The sequence below is a fragment of the Camponotus vicinus genome, unplaced genomic scaffold (genome assembly GCF_025532165.1).
Source record: "Camponotus vicinus isolate PSW18456_S1 unplaced genomic scaffold, iyCamVici1.0 SCAF_6, whole genome shotgun sequence".
NCBI classification, from domain to species: domain Eukaryota; kingdom Metazoa; phylum Arthropoda; class Insecta; order Hymenoptera; family Formicidae; genus Camponotus; species Camponotus vicinus.
The window spans coordinates 15,037,763-15,062,924 of NW_028141978.1; the positions used below are offsets into that span (position 1 = coordinate 15,037,763).

General features: G+C 29.6%; 2 protein-coding genes and 2 long non-coding RNA genes across 7 annotated transcripts; 2 read left to right on the forward strand and 2 right to left on the reverse strand.

Moving 5' to 3' along the window:
- Nucleotides 1-23: 23 nt before the first annotated feature.
- On the forward strand, nt 24-9,139 carry Pig-t (phosphatidylinositol glycan anchor biosynthesis class T). Its single transcript, XM_083101703.1, has 8 exons — nt 24-355; nt 418-595; nt 887-1,121; nt 1,198-1,365; nt 1,437-1,734; nt 8,075-8,227; nt 8,447-8,693; nt 8,808-9,139. The coding sequence occupies exons 1-8, from the start codon at nt 190-192 to the stop codon at nt 9,061-9,063; spliced, it is 1,701 nt and encodes a 566-aa protein (XP_082957829.1). The 5' UTR covers nt 24-189; the 3' UTR covers nt 9,064-9,139.
- Nucleotides 8,340-16,756, reverse strand: Ova (ovaries absent). Of its 4 annotated transcripts, none has more exons than XM_083101702.1 (8): nt 16,151-16,756; nt 15,853-15,967; nt 15,151-15,421; nt 14,841-14,981; nt 14,525-14,722; nt 14,195-14,371; nt 13,593-14,094; nt 8,340-10,405 (listed from the first exon to the last, which is right to left on the reverse strand). In XM_083101702.1, exons 3-8 carry the CDS (start codon nt 15,394-15,396, stop codon nt 9,786-9,788), a joined length of 1,884 nt encoding a protein of 627 aa, XP_082957828.1. In that variant the 5' UTR covers nt 15,397-15,421; nt 15,853-15,967; nt 16,151-16,756; the 3' UTR covers nt 8,340-9,785. The 4 variants fall into 4 exon arrangements, with proteins under 4 accessions (XP_082957828.1, XP_082957827.1, XP_082957825.1 ...); XM_083101701.1 differs by having other exon boundaries at nt 15,151-15,608; XM_083101699.1 differs by having other exon boundaries at nt 15,151-15,608; nt 15,853-16,017.
- Nucleotides 16,757-19,598: 2,842 nt separating this feature from the next.
- On the forward strand, nt 19,599-21,179 carry LOC145973586 (uncharacterized). Its single transcript, XR_014439507.1, has 3 exons — nt 19,599-19,741; nt 19,823-19,944; nt 21,025-21,179. It is a non-coding gene; the product is annotated as an uncharacterized LOC145973586 (long non-coding RNA).
- A 2,722-nt stretch (nt 21,180-23,901) lies between these two features.
- LOC145972883 (uncharacterized) lies at nt 23,902-24,627 on the reverse strand. Its single transcript, XR_014439306.1, has 2 exons — nt 24,477-24,627; nt 23,902-24,366 (listed from the first exon to the last, which is right to left on the reverse strand). It is a non-coding gene; the product is annotated as an uncharacterized LOC145972883 (long non-coding RNA).
- Between the last annotated feature and the right edge of the window lie 535 nt (nt 24,628-25,162).

The following is a 25,162-nucleotide window of genomic DNA, read 5'->3' on the forward strand; positions in this document are numbered from 1 at the left end:
ATACAGATGTTAGCAGTCTAGTGTATTATAGAAGTCTGTGATTGGAATTAAGCAATAGCAACACGATCATATGATATACACATATATTATTCAATGCATTACTAAATGTAAAAAAATATTTATCTCACGAAAATAGTTATAGTGATTAACTTAAAACGAAATTATTTAATTAGTGCAACTTAAAATAATATGGTAACCTTGTATATATTATTGTTTTCTGGCTTGATAACATGTAATAATGCATACAATGATTTCTTCGACGAGGAATTAATGTTAAAACCTTTATCAAGTAATCATATTTATGCTTATTTTCAATTTACCACAATATGGAAAACGGCAAAACATATAGAAGCGCGTAAGTAAATAATATTTAAGTAGTAATTATTCACATAAGTGTAAAAAAAAATATAATTTTAGTTCAACATTTGCATCTCTTTCCAAGAGGATTGGGTGAAATCATTGGTCGTCATAATATCGATGAGTTACATGTTACTTTAACAGAAGGCTTATGGAATTATCAAAAATGGGGATATCCATTTCACGATGCTGGACCTGGTGCTGAAATCACTGCCTGGTTTAATAAGAATGTAACAAAGTAAGAAATAGTATTTATTTTATAATAAATTTTCATATTAATAATAATCTGAAATAATTATATATAGTATCAAAAATAATATAATAAAACATTCATATTATATGCTTCATTGATATTTGAATTTATGAGACCAAGAAACAAATTTTTTCAATTGTGACTTTAATTTCTGATATATTACGTATACAGAATAATATAATTTTACTAAGAGAAATTTTTTATTGCTTAATTATATAGAAATTTATTTCAATTATATAGAAAGATTTTTTAAAAGTATAATAAATATTTTTATAGCATAGATAAAGAATGGAAAGGTCTGACAAATGCTTTAGCTGGATTACTTTGTGCATCTCTGAATTTTATTGATACGTCTAATAGTATGTCACCAGAGTTTACCTTTCGTCCTACTGGACTAGTTATGGATGGACTAATAAATGCTAGTCACTTACGTTATTCATCATTACCAAAGGAGATAGTTTGTACTGAAAATCTAACACCATTTAAGAAATTATTGCCATGCGATTCCAAGGTATTCACAAATTGTAAGCTATGTATGTTACTATTTACATTGATTCATTGTAACATTTAATCAACTTTTTTTCTAGAGAGGTCTAGCAACACTACTAAATTCTGCACATATTCATAATACAAATTATCACTCTATTGGAATACATTTCCGATCAATATGTCGCGATATAACTTGCACAAGAATTTCTTTAGAATTGCGACAAACTGTCTCCTTAATATATGATATAATGATAGACATGAATCAGGTAAAAACAGATGTAATAAAATCATAAATTACGTGCTGTTGTTAAATTATTAATGTTCTTAATTTGCATAGGATTGGTCAATACGAAAATTTTTTGGAATGGGACTTCAAGGTGCATGCCCGCTTGCAACATTAAGTAATGTGTATGTCGATATATCAAGCAATAATACGAATCATATATATGAATTAACACCACCACCAAGTGCAAAAATTATTAGCTTACGTGGAGGACAACAGAATGAAATAGCAGTATATGATATCAAAACTCATTCTAGTAGAGGAATATTTAATATTGCTGCTACATACAATTTGCCAGCTAATACTAATATAAACTATCCTTCAATCCTCTATGCAAATAGATATATTATTGGTATGTATGCATTTTGCTTTGAAAAACATTTTTATAATTAAATCTATATTGTTTGCAACTACATATTTTATATTTATATTTATTATGCATAATTTTGGAAAATTATAATTTTAGAAAATCAGATTTATTAATGTTATTGTGTAAGTGATTAGTATTTAGTCCATTCATGAATATTGAATAACAGATTATTTACTATATGAAATATTATAATGGTAAATATAAGAAACAAAAGTAATGAAAGTATTTATAAAATATATAAGTTTATTTCAGAATTATATCTTATTTTATACTTCAATAATAATAATTTAATTAATAATAGTTTTATATTTCAACAAGTTGTCTACTGTTAAAATAATTGCTTAAAATAATTAGTTTGGAACATTTCATTTCTAATTTGAACATCTCATTACAAATTGTTTGGATCTGCTCATAGTCTGTTCTTATATTTAAGATCATCTTAAGGTTTTAAAATGTTATATCATTTCATTGGCTGAATGGAATCTTAAAAAGAGGCTTGAAACTGTACTTAAAATAATCTTAAATGTAAGAATGAACTATGAATATACCAATCTTGATATATTTAAAAATATGGTACTCAAATATAATCTGGTATTTCTTTGTTCAATATGAAAACAAAATATCTTAAATCAATAGGTATTGCATAAACGATTTTAATTAAAGTAAGTAAATTCAAATCAAAAGTATAAAAATTTCAGTAGTTTAGAATTTCTCATGCATTTATTTATTATCTATTTGTATTATTGTTAATACAAATCCGATATTTATCTGGATTTCTTATATCAAATAATCTATAAGATGTTCAAAACTATATTGAGAAAATAATTATTTTTTTGAGGATCATTTTTAATATTCTTTAAAAATGGAAAAATATTTGTTGAAATATAAAACAGAATTTGAACCTAAGTTGGACCTAAATAAGATTATTTCCATTATTTTTATATAAATTTTGTTATATTTGTATCTTGATCATAATTTATTTTTTTATCATTATTATTTCACACATTTACAAAAAAATTATAAAATGAGTTATACAGGGTGAGTCAAAAGTATGTTTTAAAAATTTGTGAGCGTGTTCCTGGATAAAAAGGAAGAACAAATGTTCATATGAACATATGGTCGCAAATGCTTTGTTATCGAGATAATGGACATAAATCAGCAGTATCAAATAATGCTTTATTTGAACGTAACATCAATAACAAAATTGTAAACGTTCAAATAAAGCATTATTTGATACTGCTGATTTATGTCCATTATCTCGACAACAAAGCATTTGCGACCATATGTTCATATGAACATTTGTTCTTCCTTTTTATCCAGGAACACGCTCACAAATTTTTAAAACATACTTTTGACTCACCCTGTATATGTTATGCAATTTGTGTGTGTATGTGCATGGTGTGAATTATATAATTGTTAATATACAATCCAATAAAAAATAAAATGTCATTTTCCATAGTTTTTCTGATGCAATAATACAATTCCAGTTTTCAAATTCTTCTATCACGATTTTGAGAAATTTGTAGTTAAAATATAAGAAATGATAATATTTTTAATAAATGATAATATTTTAATATACTTTGTTATATTATAACTTTAGTATGTAACATGCGCTAAAGAAGTTTAATTACAACCAAATTAATTATATTATTACATATTTTATTACAATTATATTAACTATATAATCATCTATTTATTTATAAATTATCTATTTATAAAACTTACAGTTTTTTGGAAAAGGAATTTATTTGTGCATCAATTATGGCTAATAAAATATTTATAAAATATTTAATCTATCATTGAGAATCTATTAAATAGCTTTTATATATTTATATTTTTATTTAAATTTAAAGATTGTTTTAAGATCAGTGAATATGAAATCAATTAATATTACAATTGACAAATTTAAAATGGCGCAATTATTTATATATATATATATATATATATATATATATATATATATATTCATTCAGTTTTCGAGTTATGAGGCTTGAAATAATTTCTTAATTTTATATAAACCATAAAATATCTAGTAAAATATTCATTTTTCGATTATCTTACCTTAATACTTTTACGTACAAAATAATGAGAGGAATCAACTGGAGTAAAGAAAACACATAGTTGTTTTTAAGAAAAAATATGTAATTTGCAATTAACAATTACATATTTTTTCTTAAAAACAACTATGTTTTTTCTTTACACCAATTGATTCCTCTCATTATTTTGTACATAAAAGTATTAAGGTAATGAATATTTTACTAGATATTTTATGGTTTATATAAAATTAAGAAATTATTTCAAGCCTCATAACTCGAAAAGTAATGAATGAAGAAATACTTTATTATAGTGTTTTGGAAAGCTGTCGAGATAAGCTACAAGAATAAGTAATAAAAAATAGGGGTTCCCATTTAAAAAACGGAAGTTGACCTTCAAATGACCTTGAAAATGACCTTTAATGTCGAATCCAAAGTCACTATTAGATAGCCCCCTTTGTTCCCTACAACTCTTATCGGAGTCGTTTTCCTTCAAACGTTGATCCTAAAAAGTTATGAGGATGGAACTTTTAAAATGGGACACCCTGTATATATATATATATACAGGGTGAGCCATTTTAATTAACGCACGCAATTATTTCGGAAACAAAGCATTTTAGAGAAAAATGTTTCAGACAAAAGTTTTATGGTTTCGAGGGGGCCATAAGATGGTATCATTGGTTTGACCTTGAAGAGTTATTTGAAGGTCACATGAAGGTCACCTTCAAGTTCTTAAATGGAACCTACTATTTGTCATTGCATATTCTTGTAGCTTATCTCGAGAGCTTTCCAAAACACTATAATTAATATAAATAATATAATTAAGTACCTTTTCGTTAAGTACTTTTTGAATTATGAGGCTTGAAATAATTTCTTAATTTTACATATACCGTAAAATATCTTGTAAAATATTCATTTTTCGATTATCTTACCTTAATACTTTTACGTACAAAATAATGAGAGGAATCAACTGGTGTAAAGAAAACACATAGTTGTTTTGAAGAAAAAATATATAATTTGCAATTAACAATTCCATATTTTTTCTTAAAAACAACTATGTGTTTTCTTTACACCAATTGATTCCTCTCATTATTTTGTACATAAAAGTATTAAGATAAGATAATCGAAAAATGAATATTTTACAAGATATTTTACGGTTTATGTAAAATTAAGAAATTATTTCAAGCCTCATAACTCAAAAAGTACTTAACGAAAAGGTACTTAATTATAGTGTTTTGGAAAGCTCTCGAGATAAGCTACAAGAATATGCAATGACAAATAGTAGGTTCCATTTAAGAAATTGAAGGTGACCTTCATGTGACCTTCAAATAACTCTTCAAGGTCAAACCAATGATACCATCTTATGGCCCCCTCGAAACCATAAAACTTTTGTCTGAAACATTTTTCTCTAAAATGCTTTGTTTCCGAAATAATTGCGTGCGTTAATTAAAATGGCTCACCCTGTATATATATATATATATATATATATATATATATATATATATATATATATATATATGTATATATATATGTATATATATATCTTTAAATTTAAATAAAAATATAAATATATAAAAGCTATTTAATAGATTCTCAATGATAGATTAAATATTTTATAAATATTTTATTAGCCATAATTGATGCACAAATAAATTCCTTTTCCAAAAAACTGTAAGTTTTATAAATAGATAATTTGATTATATAGTTAATATAATTGTAATAAAATATGTAATAATATAATTAATTTGATTGTAATTTAACTTCTTTAGCGCATGTTAGATGAGCTGCAAGAATATGCAATAAAAAGTAGGCGGTTCCATTTAAAAAATCAAAGTTGACCTTCGTAGCTCCTCTACCCTTTCATCTACAAAAAAACCATTGATCTCAGGTTATAGTTCTCGTAAAACCAAGCAAATGTGGTCTGAAGCATTTTTTTCTATCACCGAAAGCAGCCGAGTTATTCAGGTGGCCTGTTTTAGATGCCCCACCCTGTATATATACAGGGTAGGCCATTTTAATCTACGCACTGAATATCTCAAAATCCATAAGTTTAAGACAAAAATGTTTCAGACAAAAGTTGTATGGTTTCGCGGGGGACATAAGATGGTGCCATTAGTTTGACCTTGAAGAGTCACCTGAAAGTCACGTGAAGGTCACCTCCAACTTTTTAAATGGGACACCCTATATGCTTTTGCATATTCTTGTAGCTCATCTCGAGAGCTTTCCAAAACACTATAATTAAGTTAGTTTTCATTAAGTACTTTCCGAGTTATGAGGCTTGAAATCATTTCTTAATTTTACATAAACCGTAAAATATCTTGTAAAATATTCACTTTTCGATTATCTTACCTTAATACTTTTATGTACAAAATAATGAGAGGAATCAATTGGTGTAAAGAAAACACATAGTTATTTTTAAGAAAAAATATGTAATTGTTAATTGCAAATTGATCTCAGGTTATAATTCTTGTAAAACCAAGCAAATGTAGTCTGAAGCTTTTTTTTCTATCACCGAAAGCAGCCGAGTTATTCAGGTGGCCTGTTTTAGATGCCCCCACCCTGTATATATTTATATATATAATATAGTTATAAAGTTAAAAAATATTTTTTGCAAAAATTTTTTGTATAATTTTAATGTCAATATCATTTCACTACATATTAAACAACCTTAAAAATTCTTAAGTTTAATAAATATAATGGAAAACTATTTGGTACAGATCTTCAATAATCTAATTCGCAACAAATCTTATATTTAACCATTAATATCTTATTAATAATAATCAATATAACCAATTTTTTCTAAAATATATAATATTTAACTTAATATAATATTTACTTTTAATTTTGCAATAAAACTTTTCAAACACGTTACATATTAACTACAATATAACAAAATACATTAATATAGCCATTTCTTATATTTTAATAACATTTTTTAAAAATTATAACGTGATAGAATAATTTAGAAATCATTCAGTCATCAAAAAAACTGCAGAAGTAATTAATCTTTTTAAGTTATTTTTTATTGAATATAATAAAAGAGTGACAGAGGAAATAATTGAATGGTGTATTATTATCTTTCTATAATCTTATTTTTTTATGCAACAATATATCAGAAAAGAATCATTAATTCTTTTATAATGAAACTTTAAAATTTTTTTTACATAAATTGATTCCTCGAATATTCAGCGTAAAAAAGTTACACAATGTCGCTAAAAATTAAATGTATATAAGATATTTTATGAAATGTGTTGTAAAATGTTGAAAAAAATGAATATTTTATAAAATATGTATTCATATTTGAAGTTAAATAGTATAAAATATTCATATTTGAAGTTCGACTAAAGTAAAATATTTTGTAAATTATGCAATTTTTGGCTATTCTACTCTTATAATTTCTTATGTTGAGTATTTTGAACAATCGATTTATATATAAAATAATAGAAATTTCTATTTATATATAAAATAAGATTAATTTTATTAAAAAAGGATGTAGTTGCACTTTTCGAGTACATCATTGCTATTAAAAAAAAAAAGAAATCACAAAAAATAATTATTATTATGCTACTTATTTCTTTATCATAAATTGACGAATCATAATTATATAAACTCTATGTAAATTGTATAATTCATCTTGAATATTTATGTGTATGTGTTTATGCATTATTTATATAGGATGTTTATTCACAGGATTTTTAAATTCTTTGTGTTTAATCTTCTAATAATCTAATTGTAAGAAGAAAAACAAATTTATCTGTTCCATACAAACTGTAATTTATAATAAAAAGTCGAAAATATTTTTTCTTAAAAAATCTCAACTGTTTTTTCTTTTTAATAATAGAAATATAAAATAATAAGAAATGACTACTATACTGGAAATATCATTTTCATTCATAAGAACAAAAATATGCAATTTGTATAAACAGTGTTCAAATTTTGTATGTTTCCTTTTATATGGAATACAAAAAAGTCTTTCTTTAATAAATTATTATAAATTATTATAGTAGTTTAATAACTATTAATAATTTATTAAAAGAAGAACTACTATTTAGAACTCTAGTTGCACAAACTCTATTTTTCTTTTTGAAAATTTTGAATATTATTAATCAGTGTTTGATAAATAATCGATACATATAAGTTGCATCATTCTTTGTTCTATTGTGATATTTTCACAGTATTTGTTGAATTTACAATGATATTATCTATAATATAATAAATAAATTTTTCCATTTTAAAAAGCTCAAAATAAATTTACACACATACATATATATTAATATATAATTTTTCAGGATATGGACAAGAAAGAGGCAGTTTAGTAACTAAATTATATAACAATCATTGGCAGACATTAGACGTGATCTTATTGGAAAATATTCCATGGTACTTATTGGTTTACTTACATTCTATTACAATAACTCAGAATGGACAACAAATTCATCCATGTAAGTAAACATAAAATGCAAAACAATAATCTAAAGGATTAAATCTAAAGATCTCTAGGATTGACTATTATCTATTCACAATCTATAACGTATATATAATATAAGCAACCGGTAAAATTTACAAAAGAAGTTTTATTATATGAAAACTTTACAATGTACATCATTAAATATTGATACATATATTTTGTAATATTATTTTTAATATTGTGTATATTACAGTGATACAGCGTTATCTACCTGGAAAGGAAAGAAAAAGCCCGTATTACTTAGAATTAATTCTGCGCCTACCTCCATATTCAGTAATGAAAATCACTATCGATATAGATTACTTATTTCTTAAATGGCAGGAGTATCCACCAGACGCTAATCATGGTTTTTACATGGGACCAGCCATAGTTACGGCTTTATTACCTATAGCTAGAAATTATACCGCTCTGCCGTTTGACGGAAGTACAATCACTTCAAGGTTCGTTTACTTGGCAATTCCCCTTATCAATAACTAATACAAAAACGGAAAATTTTTTTGTCATAAGCAAAATAAACTATAAATAGCTCATATCGACAATAACTAAACTTGCAGTTTTAACGCTTCGAGGGATGACTATTTAGTACAATTACGGACAGAGTCCTTACTTATCAGTCTTCCGACTCCCGATTTCAGTATGCCTTACAATGTCATATGCCTTGCATGTACGGCCGTCGCATTAGCATTCGGTCCTCTTCACAATATTTCCACGAAAAGATTAGTCTTGAAGCGTATTGAAAAGGATTGGAAAAGTAAATTATTTTCCTTCTTCGTAGAAAAAACTTTTAGAATAAAGAGAAAACAAGAATAAAACTATAAATGAATATATGTATTATAAATGTATGTACAATGTATGTTCTCATTTAAATAAATCATATATTCACATATTTTCTTTATATATTAAATAAATTTTATTAATACAGGTGTAAGAATTTCTGTTATGCAATTCCAAAAATTAAAAATGATTTTTCAACTTCTTGTTTAACGAGAAATATTTGTACGCTATAAGTAACCGAAAAATGCTTTTAATTTTCAAACAATGCTTGCAATATTATAAAATTTCTCAATATTTACTGTGAAAAATATTAAAAAGTGCATATATTCTATTCAAAACCTTATATGTACATAGTTTGATATCCATATCTATTTTAAAAATTGAAATTTATTTTATATTGAAAATTATAATAATATGCTTATATATATTATAATCATATTTCATCATATTTTGTATGTGTGACAATAAATTTCTACATATTCTATAATTCTAATTTTTGATCAATTGATCTATTCCATTCATAACTTCATTTGTATTCCTCAAATATCGTGAAATTATAATAATCACGTGATAATTTAGTATGAATTATTCAATTATTATCAATTAATCAATCAATAGGATAATAAATATGTAAATAGGATAAGAAATATAACATAAAAACTGAATAAGTTATTATCTCAATAATAACTTATATAAAGTACCATGATCAGAAAAAAAAACATACATGTCCGTTTAACGGATAAAATTTATTCTTGTTCTTATCTTCGTTCCACATGTTGTTCGATAACTAATCTGTCAATAAGTGTACGTGGTAAATGCAAAGTTTCGCGTAAAGTTTGTTTCGGCGTCAATTTTCGCAGGAGAGATTTTGCAATTGGAGAATCCATGGTAATCATAGGATCTCTATTCTCGTCGCAAGTTGTTCGATTATTCTGATCATTTTCTTCTTCGTCAGATGAACAGAGATCAATTAACATTATTGTACTCGATGGACATTTTCTTTCTTTGATTGGTTTTACAGTCTCCATATTATCCACAGATGATTTTATAGCAGTAAATGTAATTAAAGTTTCTTTAGCTGTTGTACTAATATCTTCATCTTCAATAATAATCGGATCTAATTCATTTCCCGATGGTGCTTTACGTTTCGAAGATACAAACGACGCATTTTCAAAAGTTGCCTTTTTCAGTTTTGTTTTGCAAGCCGGACCCACTCTTCTCATTAATAAAACTTTCCGTACATTAATATTTTTCTGAGGACATTGATATTTTGAGGAATCCTTCTTTAATTCATCAATTTGTTTTTCACTCAGGCGAGTAAGAATAACATAAATTGGTCGACATGTGGCGTATAGCAATTGTGATCGTATATTCAGCACTAAAGAGAACATAAATTGTATGTACTTTTTAAAAAATTCTGATATACAGAGTGATTCTGAACAAACGTTTGTCTTTAAAATATCAAATTCTTGAATGAATTCTAAGACGATTTTTCCTCTTGCAAAATTTTGCCCGGAGCTTAGTTTTTAAACTATAAAGGAAAATAGTTAACTAATTACGGAACGAATATGAGAGGTAGGCAGGGACGGCGCGATTCACCGTCCGATATAGGCGATTACGTGGGGCGCTCGCCGCGATCAGCTGATTGCTATACGCGATGAGTGTAGCAATCTGTGTGTGTGTGTGTGTGTGTGTGCGCGCGCGCGCGCGCGCGCGCACACACACACACACACAGATTGCTACACTCATCGCGTATAGCAATCAGCTGATCGCGGCGAGCGCCCCACGTAATCGCCTATATCGCGCCGTCCCTGCCTACCTCTCATACTCGTTCCGTAATTAGTTAACCATTTTCCTTTATAGTTTAAAAATTAAGCTGCGGGCAAAATTTTGCAAGAGGAAAAGTCACCTTAGAATTCATTCAAGAATTTGATATTTTAAAGACAAACGTTTGTTCAGAATCACCCTGTATATATTTTATATTTACCAATTATGATAATTTTTTGATATAATATTATCTACACTATCTCTACTTCTCTTTATACAGGGTGATTCTGAACAAACGTTTGTCTTTAAAATATCAAATTCTTGAATGAATTCTAAAACGATTTTTCCTCTTGCAAAATTTTGCCCGGAGCTTAGTTTTTAAACTATAAAGGAAAATAGTTAACTACTTACGGGACGAGTACAAGAGGTAGGCAAGGACGGCGCGATATAAGCGATTACGTGGGGCACTCGCCGCGATCAGCTGATTGCTATACGCGATGACTGTAACAATCAGTGTGTGTGTGAGAATGTGTACGCACACACACACTGATTGTTACAGTCATCGCGTATAGCAATCAGCTGATCGCGGCGAGCGCTTCACGTAATCGCGCCTATATCGCGCCGTCCCTGCCTACCTCTTGTACTCGTTCCGTAAGTAGTTAACTATTTTCCTTTATAGTTTAAAAACTAAGCTCAGAGTAAAATTTTACAAGAGGAAAAATCGTCTTAGAATTCATTCAAGAATTTGATATTTTAAAGACAAACGTTTGTTCAGAATCACCCTGTATAAAAGCACAGATAAATAAATAAATATATATGCAGAATGTTCATTTTAAAACTTTCCATCCATTTATTTCACGATTGACTATTTTTTGCGAAAAATGCCAAAAGACGTCAATTTTGTTTTCGAGGGGAATACATTTAAGTACATTAAATGCAACGAAATTTTTTCATCCTCTATCAGCGTAGCTACTTCTTCGAAAATTTTTTGAAAGACTTTTCTGTGGGGGCACTTAAAATCCGTTGTTTATGAAATACTAGTGGAAAATGTAAACGATTTGCATTGAAGAATTGTACAAGAATGCACAGCTATTCCTGTAGAAACTTTTCAAAATGTTCGTTCAGAATTTGAGAATCGTTTATATTTTTGTTCAAAAAACAATGGATAACATTTTGAACATTTATTATAATAAATGACTAATAAAAAAATTCTATTCTAAAATGTATCTTTGTATGTAAAAATATTTTTAAAGAAGAGAAAAAATATGTAATTTGCAATTACATTTTTTTTCTAAACAATTATGTGTTTTCTTTACACCAATTGATTCCTTTCATTATTTTGTACATAAAAGTATTAAGGTAAGATAATCGAAAAATGAACATTTTACTATATATTTTATGGTTTCTGTAAAATTAAGAAATTATTTCAAGTCTCATAACTCGAAAAGTACTCAATGAAAAAATAAAAAAAATACTTTATTATAGTGTTTTGAAAAGCTCTCGAAGTAAACTATAATAATATGTAATGAAAAATGGGGATTTCCATTTAAGAATTTGAAGGTGATCTTCATGCGACCTTCAAACGACTGTCCAAGGCCAAATAATTATCACTATCTTTATGCCTTGAAACCATACAACTTTTGTTTGAAAATTTTTTTCTATAATCTCGTGAAATTAAGATATTTTGACCCGAAAGTTAAAATGGGACACTCTGTATATATATATATATATATATATTTATATATATTTTACTTTCATTCTTAATCATATTTTTCTTTTTATGCTGTTTTTCTATTATTTAATTTACATAACTATATGACTATATATATTCATGATTTTATTCGTAAATATAAGATTATACTATTTCTTTTCTCATTTTGTGTATATAGTATATCAATTAATTTAATAAATAAACAATATGCACGCACACGTGCGCGCGCGCGCGCGCACACACACACACACACACACACACATACATACATATGCAATTCATCTTTAACTCTTGCAAGTTAGATTTTTCTACTCTGTTCCTGAGTCACATATGGATTACAATAGCAATTTCAGTTGTCTTAAAATGCTTGAAAAAATTATAAAAAATTATATGTATTTTTTGATATCTGTAGAAAATAATCACATCAACAAAAATTAAAACAAATTTTTAACGTTTTTTTATTAATTAAAGTCTGGAACATTCTATTGTTAAAATATCAATAAGATCAAAATGATCAATATATGATTTTTAAAGATTAATGAAACAATTTAATGGTCATTTTGATTTTTTTTTCTTTCTCTCTATATTTAAATTTTATAATTTATAATTGTTTTACAATTATGTAGCTTATTTACTCAATATTTTAGTTTTCATATTCATATTTATTTTAATATTGATATTTGATTAAGTAAAAATCAATGTATCTTGTATATCATCACTATAATATTAAAAATATTTAGATGATTTATTTCATAAGATCAATCGATTAGTATACAATATTTTGTACATTATATATATAAAAAAACTGATAAAGGAAATTATCTATATTGGAAAATAAAGTTATATAGATGTATAATATATCTGTTTCACTTTCTTTTTGATTTTATGTATAGCCATATAGTCATGCAAATATACAATAACAGAAAAACAGTGCAGAAAAGAAAGTAAAGACTACAAAAGTAGAATAGATAATACGAAAGATTGATTGTATTTCAATTAATTTGTATCACTTTGATAATAGCAAAGTAAAATATATAATGCCTAATGATATTAAAATGTATAATATTTAATATAATAAGGTACATACTTGGTTTGCTTTTAAAAGAGTTCACAAATTTATATTGATGCACATAATCATTTGTCAGTTTATCCCGGTTTTGTTTGTATGTCACTATCCATCTATCACAATCTACTTCTGTGTCTAGCCATTTTGGTCTGTATGAATCGTTCAATACAGGCGCGATGACATGCCTTTCGATTCTATCTAATCGTTCTTGTTGCGTGTCTTCGGTCATCGCTTTCGATTTTTTGGTAAGCATTATACCGGCGGGCGATGAGAATGGAATAGTGGCGTACCGCGCGAAACTAAAAGAACTCCTAACACGCCGAGAAGTTCGTCTAACAATACTGTTATCAGGAACACTCGCGTTATTCGCACAAATGGACTTAGTTTCAGTCTTATTTGAAGATAATTGGAAATATTCCAGAAATTGATCCTGTTGTAATTCAGGCTCGACTATAGGTAGATCTGGGGTAGGCGAGCGTGAGCCATTACCATGGTCTTGCCCGCAACACATTTTTTCGTGTTGCTAAACAATAAATAAATAAATAATGTTAAGCATTTTATCATATAATAAATTTAATTTATAACAAGAAATGAGTTATATGATAAATCTGATGATAAAATACCTTCATTTTGGCAAGACCTATGAATTCAGCATCACAATTATCACACAAATAAATATCATCACATGGTGATTGAACCATCATGGAGGCTTGTTGTTTAGTCTTACTTCCATAACCTGATGAAGATGCATTATGAGATAACAATGTTCTTCGGGGACTGTCATTTTTTTTGTCATAATACTGTAAACATAAGAAACTTCCTCATTAAATCCAAAAGAGTGAGATACATTAAACTCTATATATATATATTTTTTTTAAATTCTAATATAATTCTATATTTCAGAATAATATAATTCTATTTATATTTTAGGATTCAAAACATATTATACACACCATGTTTTCATTGCGAAAGGTCACTAATAGCTTTCCTGTACTTTTATGATATAAACTAGTTGTTGAATCCCAATTATTAACATATTCTAATTCTTCATGAGGGTATTCTGCTAAATAAGAGCAAAAACGTAACAAATATTCACTTCTATGGTATGTGTAACATCGAAAAACCAATTTTTTTAGGTTTGCCATCCAATTCTAAAATAACATTCTTGGATCAATGCTTTTGAAAAAACAGTTGATGTGATTTTATAATACTTCATAGTCTATAAGAGAGGCTTAAGATATTGTTATTAAATAATAAAAGATTGGTTACATCATTTATCTTTTTAGGTCTTGTTAGTGGATTTGAAAATTTAACATCTTGAGGCCACCACTTGGGTCTGTTAATAACCTTAGTAGTATCATGGCCTAACGAACAATGAACCATAAACAATATAAAGCGTTCCAATTGTACCTGCAGAATATAGTATTCATTAATACATGTTTATGAATATTCATAAATAGAATTTAAGTTATCGTGTAGTTTTATTTACTTTAAATTATTTAATTACAAAATATAAAATAATTCAATGTAGAGCATATCAAAATAATATAGAGGAAATATTAGATTAAATTTTATATACCATTGTAATTTTCTCCAAAGATGTAGGATATCCATTGGCAAATAAAAGAGGAAGATTTGATACCATAGGACCCTCTTCCCTTGCTAAAGTTCTGTTATCTTCTAGACATTTATCATTAATAGTATCATTCATTGTGATCTCATCATTAGAGATTCGGTTTTGAGGCAGTTTTCTTGCACTATTTCTATCGCTCTCTTGCATAGTTGAGAGCTTCATATTTCCAAAATCATCAATTTTATTTCCCATTTAAGATATATTTGCATAAAAAGTCCTATGATGTATATGATTTGCACAGGTTATTCTTTATCTGTTAAGAATTTATTAAATTTATAAATAATTTGATATATTTTATATAATTTTCTCACTCATATAAAAATATATATAACAAATAATATTTTTAAGTGATAAACTATTTCATTAATGTTAAATATTTTGTAAAAACTCGCCTCTCTCACTTCCTATAAAAGACATAACATAATTTAAATTATCTTCTCTAGACAATCTTACAAATAAGCATTTAAGTGATATCATAAGTGATATTTTATCATATAATCTATATTTCACTAATGTGAAAGGATATATTTAATACTAAATATATGTGATATATCATATAGCATATGTAATAATGGTAATAAATATAAAGTGTAATAATATCCATGATAAAATAAAATTGTAAATAAGCTCAATACTTTATCTGTATACCTTTTTTCTTTGTTTTACGACTTTATTCACAAGTTATACGAAGCTCAATGTTGTTCAAGAACGTGGTAATACATAGCCTAAGCATTTGACATCCTCACTTACATTTTTTATGTAGCTGTGATAATAAAGTGTAAAATATTTGTTTCTTTCTTCCTTTTTAGCCTTCTATTTATTTTAAAATTTTTTCATTACGTTTCTTTTTTAAATCAAAAAACTCCAAGAAAGCTATCAGAACTTCCAAAACATAATAATTAAATTAAATTCGCAACTTTATAAATATGTACGAAAAGGACTTTACATGATAATTGTTGTATATCTATCGTCATCTATCATGAACGAACATAAGAATTATTTTTGTGTATCTCTGCCATCAGAATATGAACTTAAGAGTTATATATGTTGTCTTCTCTATTACAAACAACTTTTCTTCACTAGATTATTCTCCTTGAAAGCTTCGCGTCACATATCCTATTTTCGAAATGGATAGTTTTCACTCAATGTGATAATCACCCTTTCGTGACACTTCAATGTATATTACACACTGTTACACACAATGCATCGGCGCAACGCCTAATACAATGGTTACCACCCAACTAAGCAACGCGCGAGAATTTTTCTCTATAATAGGGATCGATGACAATTGAGGTACTACGTACGCGAAACCTTTTAAATTAATTGGCCAACGCTGATTCCTTATACACGAGATCTGCGTTTTATAAGAACCGATCGCGATTACGAGTAGAATTATTCCCGAAATTGGTTCATTTAACAATTTGTGAATCACAAGGTCCAAGCAAATGTAGTTGTAAGGGCTCCTGCACACAGGACGCGGCAACGCGTTAGGGCCTCCGCACAAGGTGTTCCGTATCGCATTACGTTACGTTAAGTATAGATCGTAAATTTAACTCCGTACGTAAAATTAAACTTCAGTTAACGCACAGAAGAAATCGTAACGTAAAGACATGTCTTTAATAACCTGACTCCCTATATCATGGCGTGTATTGCGATACGTGCGTATCGGGCGTATCAAGCTCCGACCAATGACAGACGATCTGCCGTTTTTGATACGCTGATGATCCGCTGAATTCATTATTTGAGCGGATCGCTATGCGATCCGCTCATACATATATATGGTATATATTGTTCCAGCTTTTTTATACATATGTACATGTATAAAATATACATATGTAAAGTATACAGAGTAAAAATGACATGTGCTTCGAATAAAAATCATGTATTTTTGAAAGTTAGCTAATATGGGATATATAACCTTTCGGGCATTATCGGATATGCGACGGAAACACCCGAAGGTTGCTTTTGGAAAGAGACAGAGCTATACACCCCCCTTACCGCAAATTTCACACCGCCCCGGCTCTAGACTCCATCCATATCTTCTTAGGTCCATGATCAGACGAGACTACTTCGTCTTGATTGGTTGAATTCTGATCCGCGATCCGCAATATCAATCCAATCTGCGTCCGTAATACGTAGTGTGACACGGGCTTTACGCGCGGCGGAAGATGACGCGGTAAGCCAATACAAAAGTTGGATTGAGTTCAACTTTGACGCGCGGTGGATGTTAGGCATAGACATAAGATGCTTTCCATTTACATCAAAACTCAGATAAATCTCACTTCTGTCTTTCTTTAACATGAATGTTGAAGAAAGACAGAAGTGAGATTTATCTGAGTTTTGATGTAAATGGAAAGCACCTATAGTAAGTATAGACCGAGCATCCATTGTATAAGCGTGATGCATACGAAAAGAAAGACAAAAGATGTAAGATGAGTTTCTTTCTCTTTTCAATGCCGGAGAAGTGGGGAGCACTTCTCCTCATCTCAATAGAGGAAACGACGAACCGGCGCGAGGAGATGAGAAGTGCTTCCCACTTCTCCGGCATTGAAAAGAGAAAGAAACTCATCTTACATCTTTTGTCTTTCTTTTCGTATGCATTACGCTTATACAATGGATGCTCGGTCTATACTTACTATGTCTATGATGTTATGTATCTGCTGATAGGCTATCGCGTCGCCTTCCGCCACGTGTAACGCGTTGCCGCGTCCTGTGTGTAGAAGCCATAAGGCTGAGTTTCCACTGAGCGCGTCACGCGTCGCGTCAACCAGCGTGAGCCAATCAAAACATCCCATTGTAATAACATGTTTTCCGTGTTATTACAATGGGATGTTTTGATTGGCTCGCGCTGGATGACGCGACGCGTGACGCGCTCAGTGGAAACTCAACCATAAGAGTTTGTCGATTGGCAGTTCCTTCTTTATGCTACATAATGGTCCATATTTTGAATCCTCTTTTATCGATAAAAGAGGATTCAGAATATGGACCAATGGCTGCATTAACGAATGCAGCGGTTAGCGAGAGTACCTCGTTTGACCACGTTGCGATTGACCACAGCCAATTATATCGACTTGTGCCTAGGGTAACCAGCAACGATTGACTAATCAGAGAGTCCTATTTTGAATTGGTCAATTAGCGACGTGGGCAATTGGGTGTCACTCGCGGTTAGCGCATCCACTGCGTCTTTCATCTGCTAGTCACGTGACGTAATTCGCCGAACGGGCACCTGCGTGAATGGCTGCTCGGATTGTATTTTCCAATGGGAAAACTGAATCGAGATCATGAAACTTCTTAACGCTTATCTTTCTCTCTCTCGTGTAAGTAAAGAAAATATAATATTTCAAATAAGCATGAATTAATATTCGAACAATATAATAAAATTTTTAAATAGGAAAAAGATATTTTGATATATTAGTATTATTTTAAGAATTCATTATTGATAGAAACAATACATATTTTGAAGATATTTAATCGCTTTATAGTTTGTTTAAAGATTAAGTATTAATTGTTTTTTAATTATATTTTTAAGCATTTTTTTTATTTAAAAAATTCAATTTTCAGAAACCACAATAGATTTAATTTTTCCAAACGTTATCCATAGTGCTATGGATCTCGCAAATAGTAGCTCATCAGATTCCGATTCATGGGGAGATAGTGATTGCAGGAGAGATCGATTTGGAGGATTTGTTCTTTTTCGTTTCTAACTTTAATAAAATAGTTCATATTGAATTCTTCAGGCACCAGCACAACGATTCAACGTGGAGACTAAGCAGATTTTTGCGCAGTTTACGATCATTTACGCAGTACTGCGAGCAGAGCATCCAGAACAGGACCTCCGAAATAGCTGCGCAGATAGGATACATTCCTGCGTAAACGAACGACAAACTGCGCTGCAGTCGCTTTCGCAGGCGTGTGGCGTAGGCGTGTAGGCGAGTTAATTGATTCAACGATTAATAAAAATACAAACTTTATTTCAATAACTATACATAGGCCGGTATTCATAGTCCGTTCTTATATTTAAGATCGTCTTAAGAACTCATTCAACCAATCAAATAGCTGCAATGCGGTCATTGATTGGTTGAATGGGTTCTTAAGACGATCTTAAATATAAGAACGGACTATGAATACCGGCCATATTATTGTAAGAGATCATCTTTGGTCTTCTAGCTTTTTTGACCGTTAAAGGCTCGTCTACAATAGTAATTGTAAAGTCGTAGATACGGTCGCAGTTTTAAAATCGTTTAGACGGAGGCGCAGTCGCAATATAAATACTGTCTACAAAGTCATAAGGAGATTGACTTATTACCAATCAAAAAGCAAGAGCTTTTCTAAAAAGATATGTTTCGATGTTGTCAACACTGAAAATCTTTAGAATAAACCACGGACTTAGGATATAGGGACGGAGCCTGAAGTGCCAGTTTAGACAAGGGGGGTATTATTTAAGGCGTGCGGGGGGAACCGCTGTCCGCCATATTCTTTTCCACTATCTTACACATAGATACATGGATTCTTGTCCGTGTATCTTACACACTACTATGTGAGTGCAGTGAAATAGGTTAGAGTGAATATGCACGTTTGATTATTCCTAAATCTTATTAAAATTATTTATTTATTTTAGTATATCAAGAAAATGGGGAAGTGCATTGTGCCAGGATGTCCAATTACTAATTCTGCAGCAGAGGAACATAAAAATATAATACAAAAAACATTAGAACAAAATATAAAAATAAGTTTACATAGGTAAAAAGTTATATTAATCTTATTAATATATAATATTTTATTTTTATTAACATGGAAATATACTGTTTTTACATCGATATTTCTTGATTCGAAACAGTAAGGAAAATTAGATTAAAATAATATGTATGTATGTAAAATATATACAGGGTGACCCATTTTAACTTAGGCAGCCAAATAACTCGAAAAATAAGCAAGATAGAGAAAAATGTTTTAGACAAAAGTTGTATGGTTTCGAGGGGGCCATAAGATGGTATCATTGGTTTGACCTTGAAGAGTCATTTGAAGGTCACGTGAAGGTCACTTCAATTTTTTTAAATGGAATACCCTATATATTTTTGTACATTCTTGTAGCTTATTTCGAGAGCTTTCCAAAACACTATAATTAAGTACCTTTCCGTTAAGTACTTTTTGAGTTATGATGCTTGAAATAATTTCTTAATTTTACATAAACCGTAAAATATCTTGTAAAATATTCATTTTTCGATTATCTTACCTTAATACTTTTATGTACAAAATAATGAGAGGAATCAATTGGTGTAAAGAAAACACATAGTTGTTTTTAAGAAAAAATATGGAATTGTTAATTGCAAATTACATATTTTTTCTTCGAAACAACTATGTGTTTTCTTTACACCAATTGATTCCTCTCATTATGTGTACATAAAACTATTAAGGTAAGGTAATCGAAAAATGAATATTTTACAAGATATTTTACGGTTTATGTAAAATTAAGAAATTATTTCAAGCCTCATAACTCAAAAAGTACTTAACGAAAATGTACTTAATTATAGTGTTTTGGAAAGCTCTCGAGATGAGCTACAAGAATGTATAAAAATATATAGAATGTTCCATTTAAAAAAATTGAAGTGACCTTCACGTGACCTTCAAATGACTCTTCAAGGTCAAACCAATGATACCATCTTATGGCCCCCTCGAAACCATACAACTTTTGTCTAAAACATTTTTCTCTATCTTGCTTATTTTTCGAGTTATTTGGCTGCCTAAGTTAAAATGGGTCACCCTGTATATATATATATATATATATATATATATATATATATTTCTTATTATTGCCAACAGATTACCAAAAGATGTAAATAAAAGAAAATTGTGGCTTAACAATGTTGGATTAAATGCAAACATCAATCTAAAAAAAAATGCATCAATTTGTTCTTTACATTTTAAAGAACAAGATATAAACCGGACATTAAGCAAAATTTATTTACGTGAAAATGCTGTGCCTTGTGTATGAAGTATAATATTCTACTTTAGTTTATTGTACGTTTAGTATAAAATATATGTTTAAAATTTATGTTGCAAAATGTATTGCATATGTTTTTTACGTTTTGTTACGTTATAAGTTACGTTATATAAATTATTATAATATATAATTCATAAAAAAGCTGTAACGCTAAAAAAATACATGTAAAAAATCTACAATTTTAAACTTTTTTATTCTAAATCTTCTTTAAAAAAAATTGTAAGTTACTTAATAAGTTACGCGACGTCGGTGCGTTAGCCAGACCTGAACCTTTCACACATATAAGTTCTACGAGTTCTATGTGTGCGAAACTGGAAACAAATATGGCGGCCCCCCCGCCGCGAATGTGCCTATCCCCTCTAGCTTATACTCCGTCCACGGTCTTACATACAGGTCTGGAAACTCAGGCCTTTTTTAGTGGTGGGGGAGGTCTCACTTAAGCCAACGGCACACGGTACGATTTTTCGTACTGGATTTGATAAGATTTAGTAAAATACTAAAAATGCACCAATCAGAATGCAGCATTTCTAATATTTTACTAAATCTTATCAAATCCAGTACGAAAAATTGTACCGTGTGCCGTAGGCTTTAGTGTGTCCGTTTTTCGACTAGAAGTCGCAATACGAGCGAGAGAGACAGAGATAGACGGCAGTAGTCGTTCTCTCTCTAACATACGTCTAAATGCAACTTCTAGATCGCAGCGAACCTAGCAGGCAAGCTGTGAACTCCCGAAAAACGGACACACTAAGTGAGACCTCCCCCACCACCGGAGTTACCAGACCTGTATGTAAGACCGTGACTCCGTCCCTATATCCTAAGTCCGTGGAATAAACATAACCTGTGTATTTTCATTACCTGTTGTGCGACATAACCTAGAAGATTATTGATTAAAAGATATTGATTATATACTGCAACTATGAATGTCCCAGCTTTAATTTGTTCATTATTTTGTTTAAATACTTTTCGTATTCATCTGCAATTAGTGTATTTGTATATAAAAAACAAGCATGCAAAACGTAGATGGTGGGTGCGGCCCATAAACCGGACCAGAACAGAATTGGGATTTTTTAATATATTATTTCGTGAAGCATATGTAACAGATCACGAGGAATTTTATAGTATGACAAGAATGCTTCCAGAACAATTTGATGAATTATGTAACAGAGTAAGCATATATCTTACGAAAAGAAGTTATCGAACACCAATATCTGTGCAAGAATGAGTGGCATTAACCTTACAGTAAGTATACCATTATCACTTGTGATTAATTATCCTGATGTAATTACCATAATGTTTTTTTATATGCAGGTTTTTAGCTCATGGTGACAGTGTGAGATCAAAATCATGGGAATATCGTATTGGCAGATCAACAACTCATAAAATAATAGGAGAAACGTGTGATGCAATTTGTAAAGCTCTTCAAGAAGAATATCTACCACAGCCAACAAAACAGAGATGGATAGAGATAACAGATGAATTTTGGAATAAATGGAATTTCCCAAACTGCATCGGGGCACTAGATGGCAAGCATATCTCAATTCAAAATAGTAACTCCATGCATTACAATTATAAAAAGATGTATAGTTTTATATTGATGGCCATTAGTGATGCTAATTACAAATTAATATGGGTTGATGTTGGTGATTACGGTTAGTATTATATAGTTATAGTATTCTAGTAAGATTTATATATTATAAAGGATTTTAAAAAAGCATTCACATACTTGAAGGATCAAACAGTGATGGTGGAGTATGGGCAAATAGTGAACTTGGCAGAAGTATGGAGTCTGGAACTACTGATTTATCACCTCCAAGAACCCTCCCTGGAACACTTCATGCACTACCATGTAGCACCACCTTAGTAGCAGATGAAGCATTTCCCTTGAAACATTATCTAATGAGACCTTATGCACGTAAATCATTAAAAACAGATTTAAAAAGGATTTTTAATTATCGCTCATCAAGAGCAAGAAGAACCATAGAAAATTCTTTTGGAATTCTCGTGTCTCGTTGGAGAATTTTACGTAAGTCAATACAATGTAAAGAAGAGACAGCGCATAAAATAATTCTTGCATTGCTTGTACTCCACAATTTTGTTATGTCAAATAATTCTACTAAATATTGTCCTAAAAATTTCATTGATCATGAGAGAGATGATGGAACTATTGAGCTAGGAGAATGGCGCTATGATCGCGTTCAAGGTGCAGTATCAAATTTACGTCAAGTTGGATCTAATCACGCTGCTCTTACAGTTAATGTTCAGCGTAACACACTTCGGGATTATTTTATGAGTGATATAGGATCAATTCAGTGGCAAAATGAATATGCTTTGAGAGGATATAATATCAATAATCCATAAGTTCACTAGATAATTATATAAACAAAAACTTCAAATATCATTAAGTTTATTTCATATTTCGTAATTACAATTTTATAATCTGTTTCTATATTTCTATTTCTTCCTAAAAATAAATTACAAGTGACTTTTCTTTTTTCATATTTATAAATTAAATCAATATTTTCCTCAAGTCAATTACCGAAATGTGTTATTCAGAATGATTTGTTATTTATAAATTTGTATTATAATGAAATAAAGGTCCGTTAGATAAAATCAATAAAAAATTAGTTAAAAGGCTACAAGGACCAACGCAATGGTGGAAATATGCAAAAAATAATAAAACGGTTATTACAATAAAATAACCATATGAAAATGTTTATTTAATTTGAACATGACAAACGCCGCGTTTCAATCCAATTCGGATCCTTTTCAATGTCGACTAACAAAGAGAATAATAAACATTAAGATAAAATTAAAATTAACGGTCATAGGAGAAATGTAAATAAGTTTCGGAACAACGCAAAGTCAAAAAATCGGAAGCAAATATATGTACAATAACGGAAAATTTAAACCGTCAATCACAAAAAAGGAAAGAACGCATCGCATTAACGTATCGCCACAGAAAACCCGAAAGCTCGTACCGCATACCACCAGTATACCGTTAAAAACGAGATGATCCTCTCCAAAAAAACCGGAAGGAAAACCCACATACAGGTCCATGACCATTTCCAAAAGAAAAAACAGTCAAAGATGCATAAATCGATGACCAGTTGGAAACTTGATGGTCCAAATATGTGCGAGTAAAAGCTTAAAAATCTGACACTCTAAAAAAGAAAAACAAGACAGAGCAATAATTTAACAAACAATCCGGAAACTACTTAAGAGAAACCTTCATATAAAGCAAGAGTAAAGTTAATATAATAAAATCACATACCGGTCTCTAAATTTGAAAGTGATCTCAAATCAAAAAATCGAACACAAAGGGAGAGCAAGTTAAGCACAACTTAACGTTCCAATCAACAGAGCCGAACTGAGGCACATGGGGATCACATATAGCACAGAACGCGAAACATCAAAAAGAGGGGGGGGGGAGAGTGTCAGATTTTTAAGCTTTTACTCGCACATATTTGGACCATCAAGTTTCCAACTGGTCATCGATTTATGCATCTTTGACTGTTTTTTCTTTTGGAAATGGTCATGGACCTGTATGTGGGTTTTCCTTCCGGTTTTTTTGGAGAGGATCATCTCGTTTTTAACGGTATACTGGTGGTATGCGGTACGAGCTTTCGGGTTTTCTGTGGCGATACGTTAATGCGATGCGTTCTTTCCTTTTTTGTGATTGACGGTTTAAATTTTCCGTTATTGTACATATATTTGCTTCCGATTTTTTGACTTTGCGTTGTTCCGAAACTTATTTACATTTCTCCTATGACCGTTAATTTTAATTTTATCTTAATGTTTATTATTCTCTTTGTTAGTCGACATTGAAAAGGATCCGAATTGGATTGAAACGCGGCGTTTGTCATGTTCAAATTAAATAAACATTTTCATATGGTTATTTTATTGTAATAACCGTTTTATTATTTTTTGCATATTTCCACCATTGCGTTGGTCCTTGTA

Bases quoted from the DNA above. Each gene is read 5' to 3' on its own strand.
- Pig-t (XM_083101703.1), top strand. From the start codon at position 190: ATGGTAACCTTGTATATATTATTGTTTTCTGGCTTGATAACATGTAAT. The intron at 596-886 runs GTAAGAAATAGT...ATATTTTTATAG, and splicing joins TTTAATAAGAATGTAACAAA to CATAGATAAAGAATGGAAAG. The intron at 8,228-8,446 runs GTAAGTAAACAT...TGTATATTACAG, and splicing joins TGGACAACAAATTCATCCAT to TGATACAGCGTTATCTACCT.
- Ova (XM_083101702.1), bottom strand. From the start codon at position 15,396: ATGGGAAATAAAATTGATGATTTTGGAAATATGAAGCTCTCAACTATG. The intron at 14,982-15,150 runs GTATATAAAATT...TATATTCTGCAG, and splicing joins CTTTGGAGAAAATTACAATG to GTACAATTGGAACGCTTTAT. The intron at 10,406-13,592 runs GTATGTACCTTA...TGTTCTCTTTAG, and splicing joins CTCTTTTAAAAGCAAACCAA to TGCTGAATATACGATCACAA.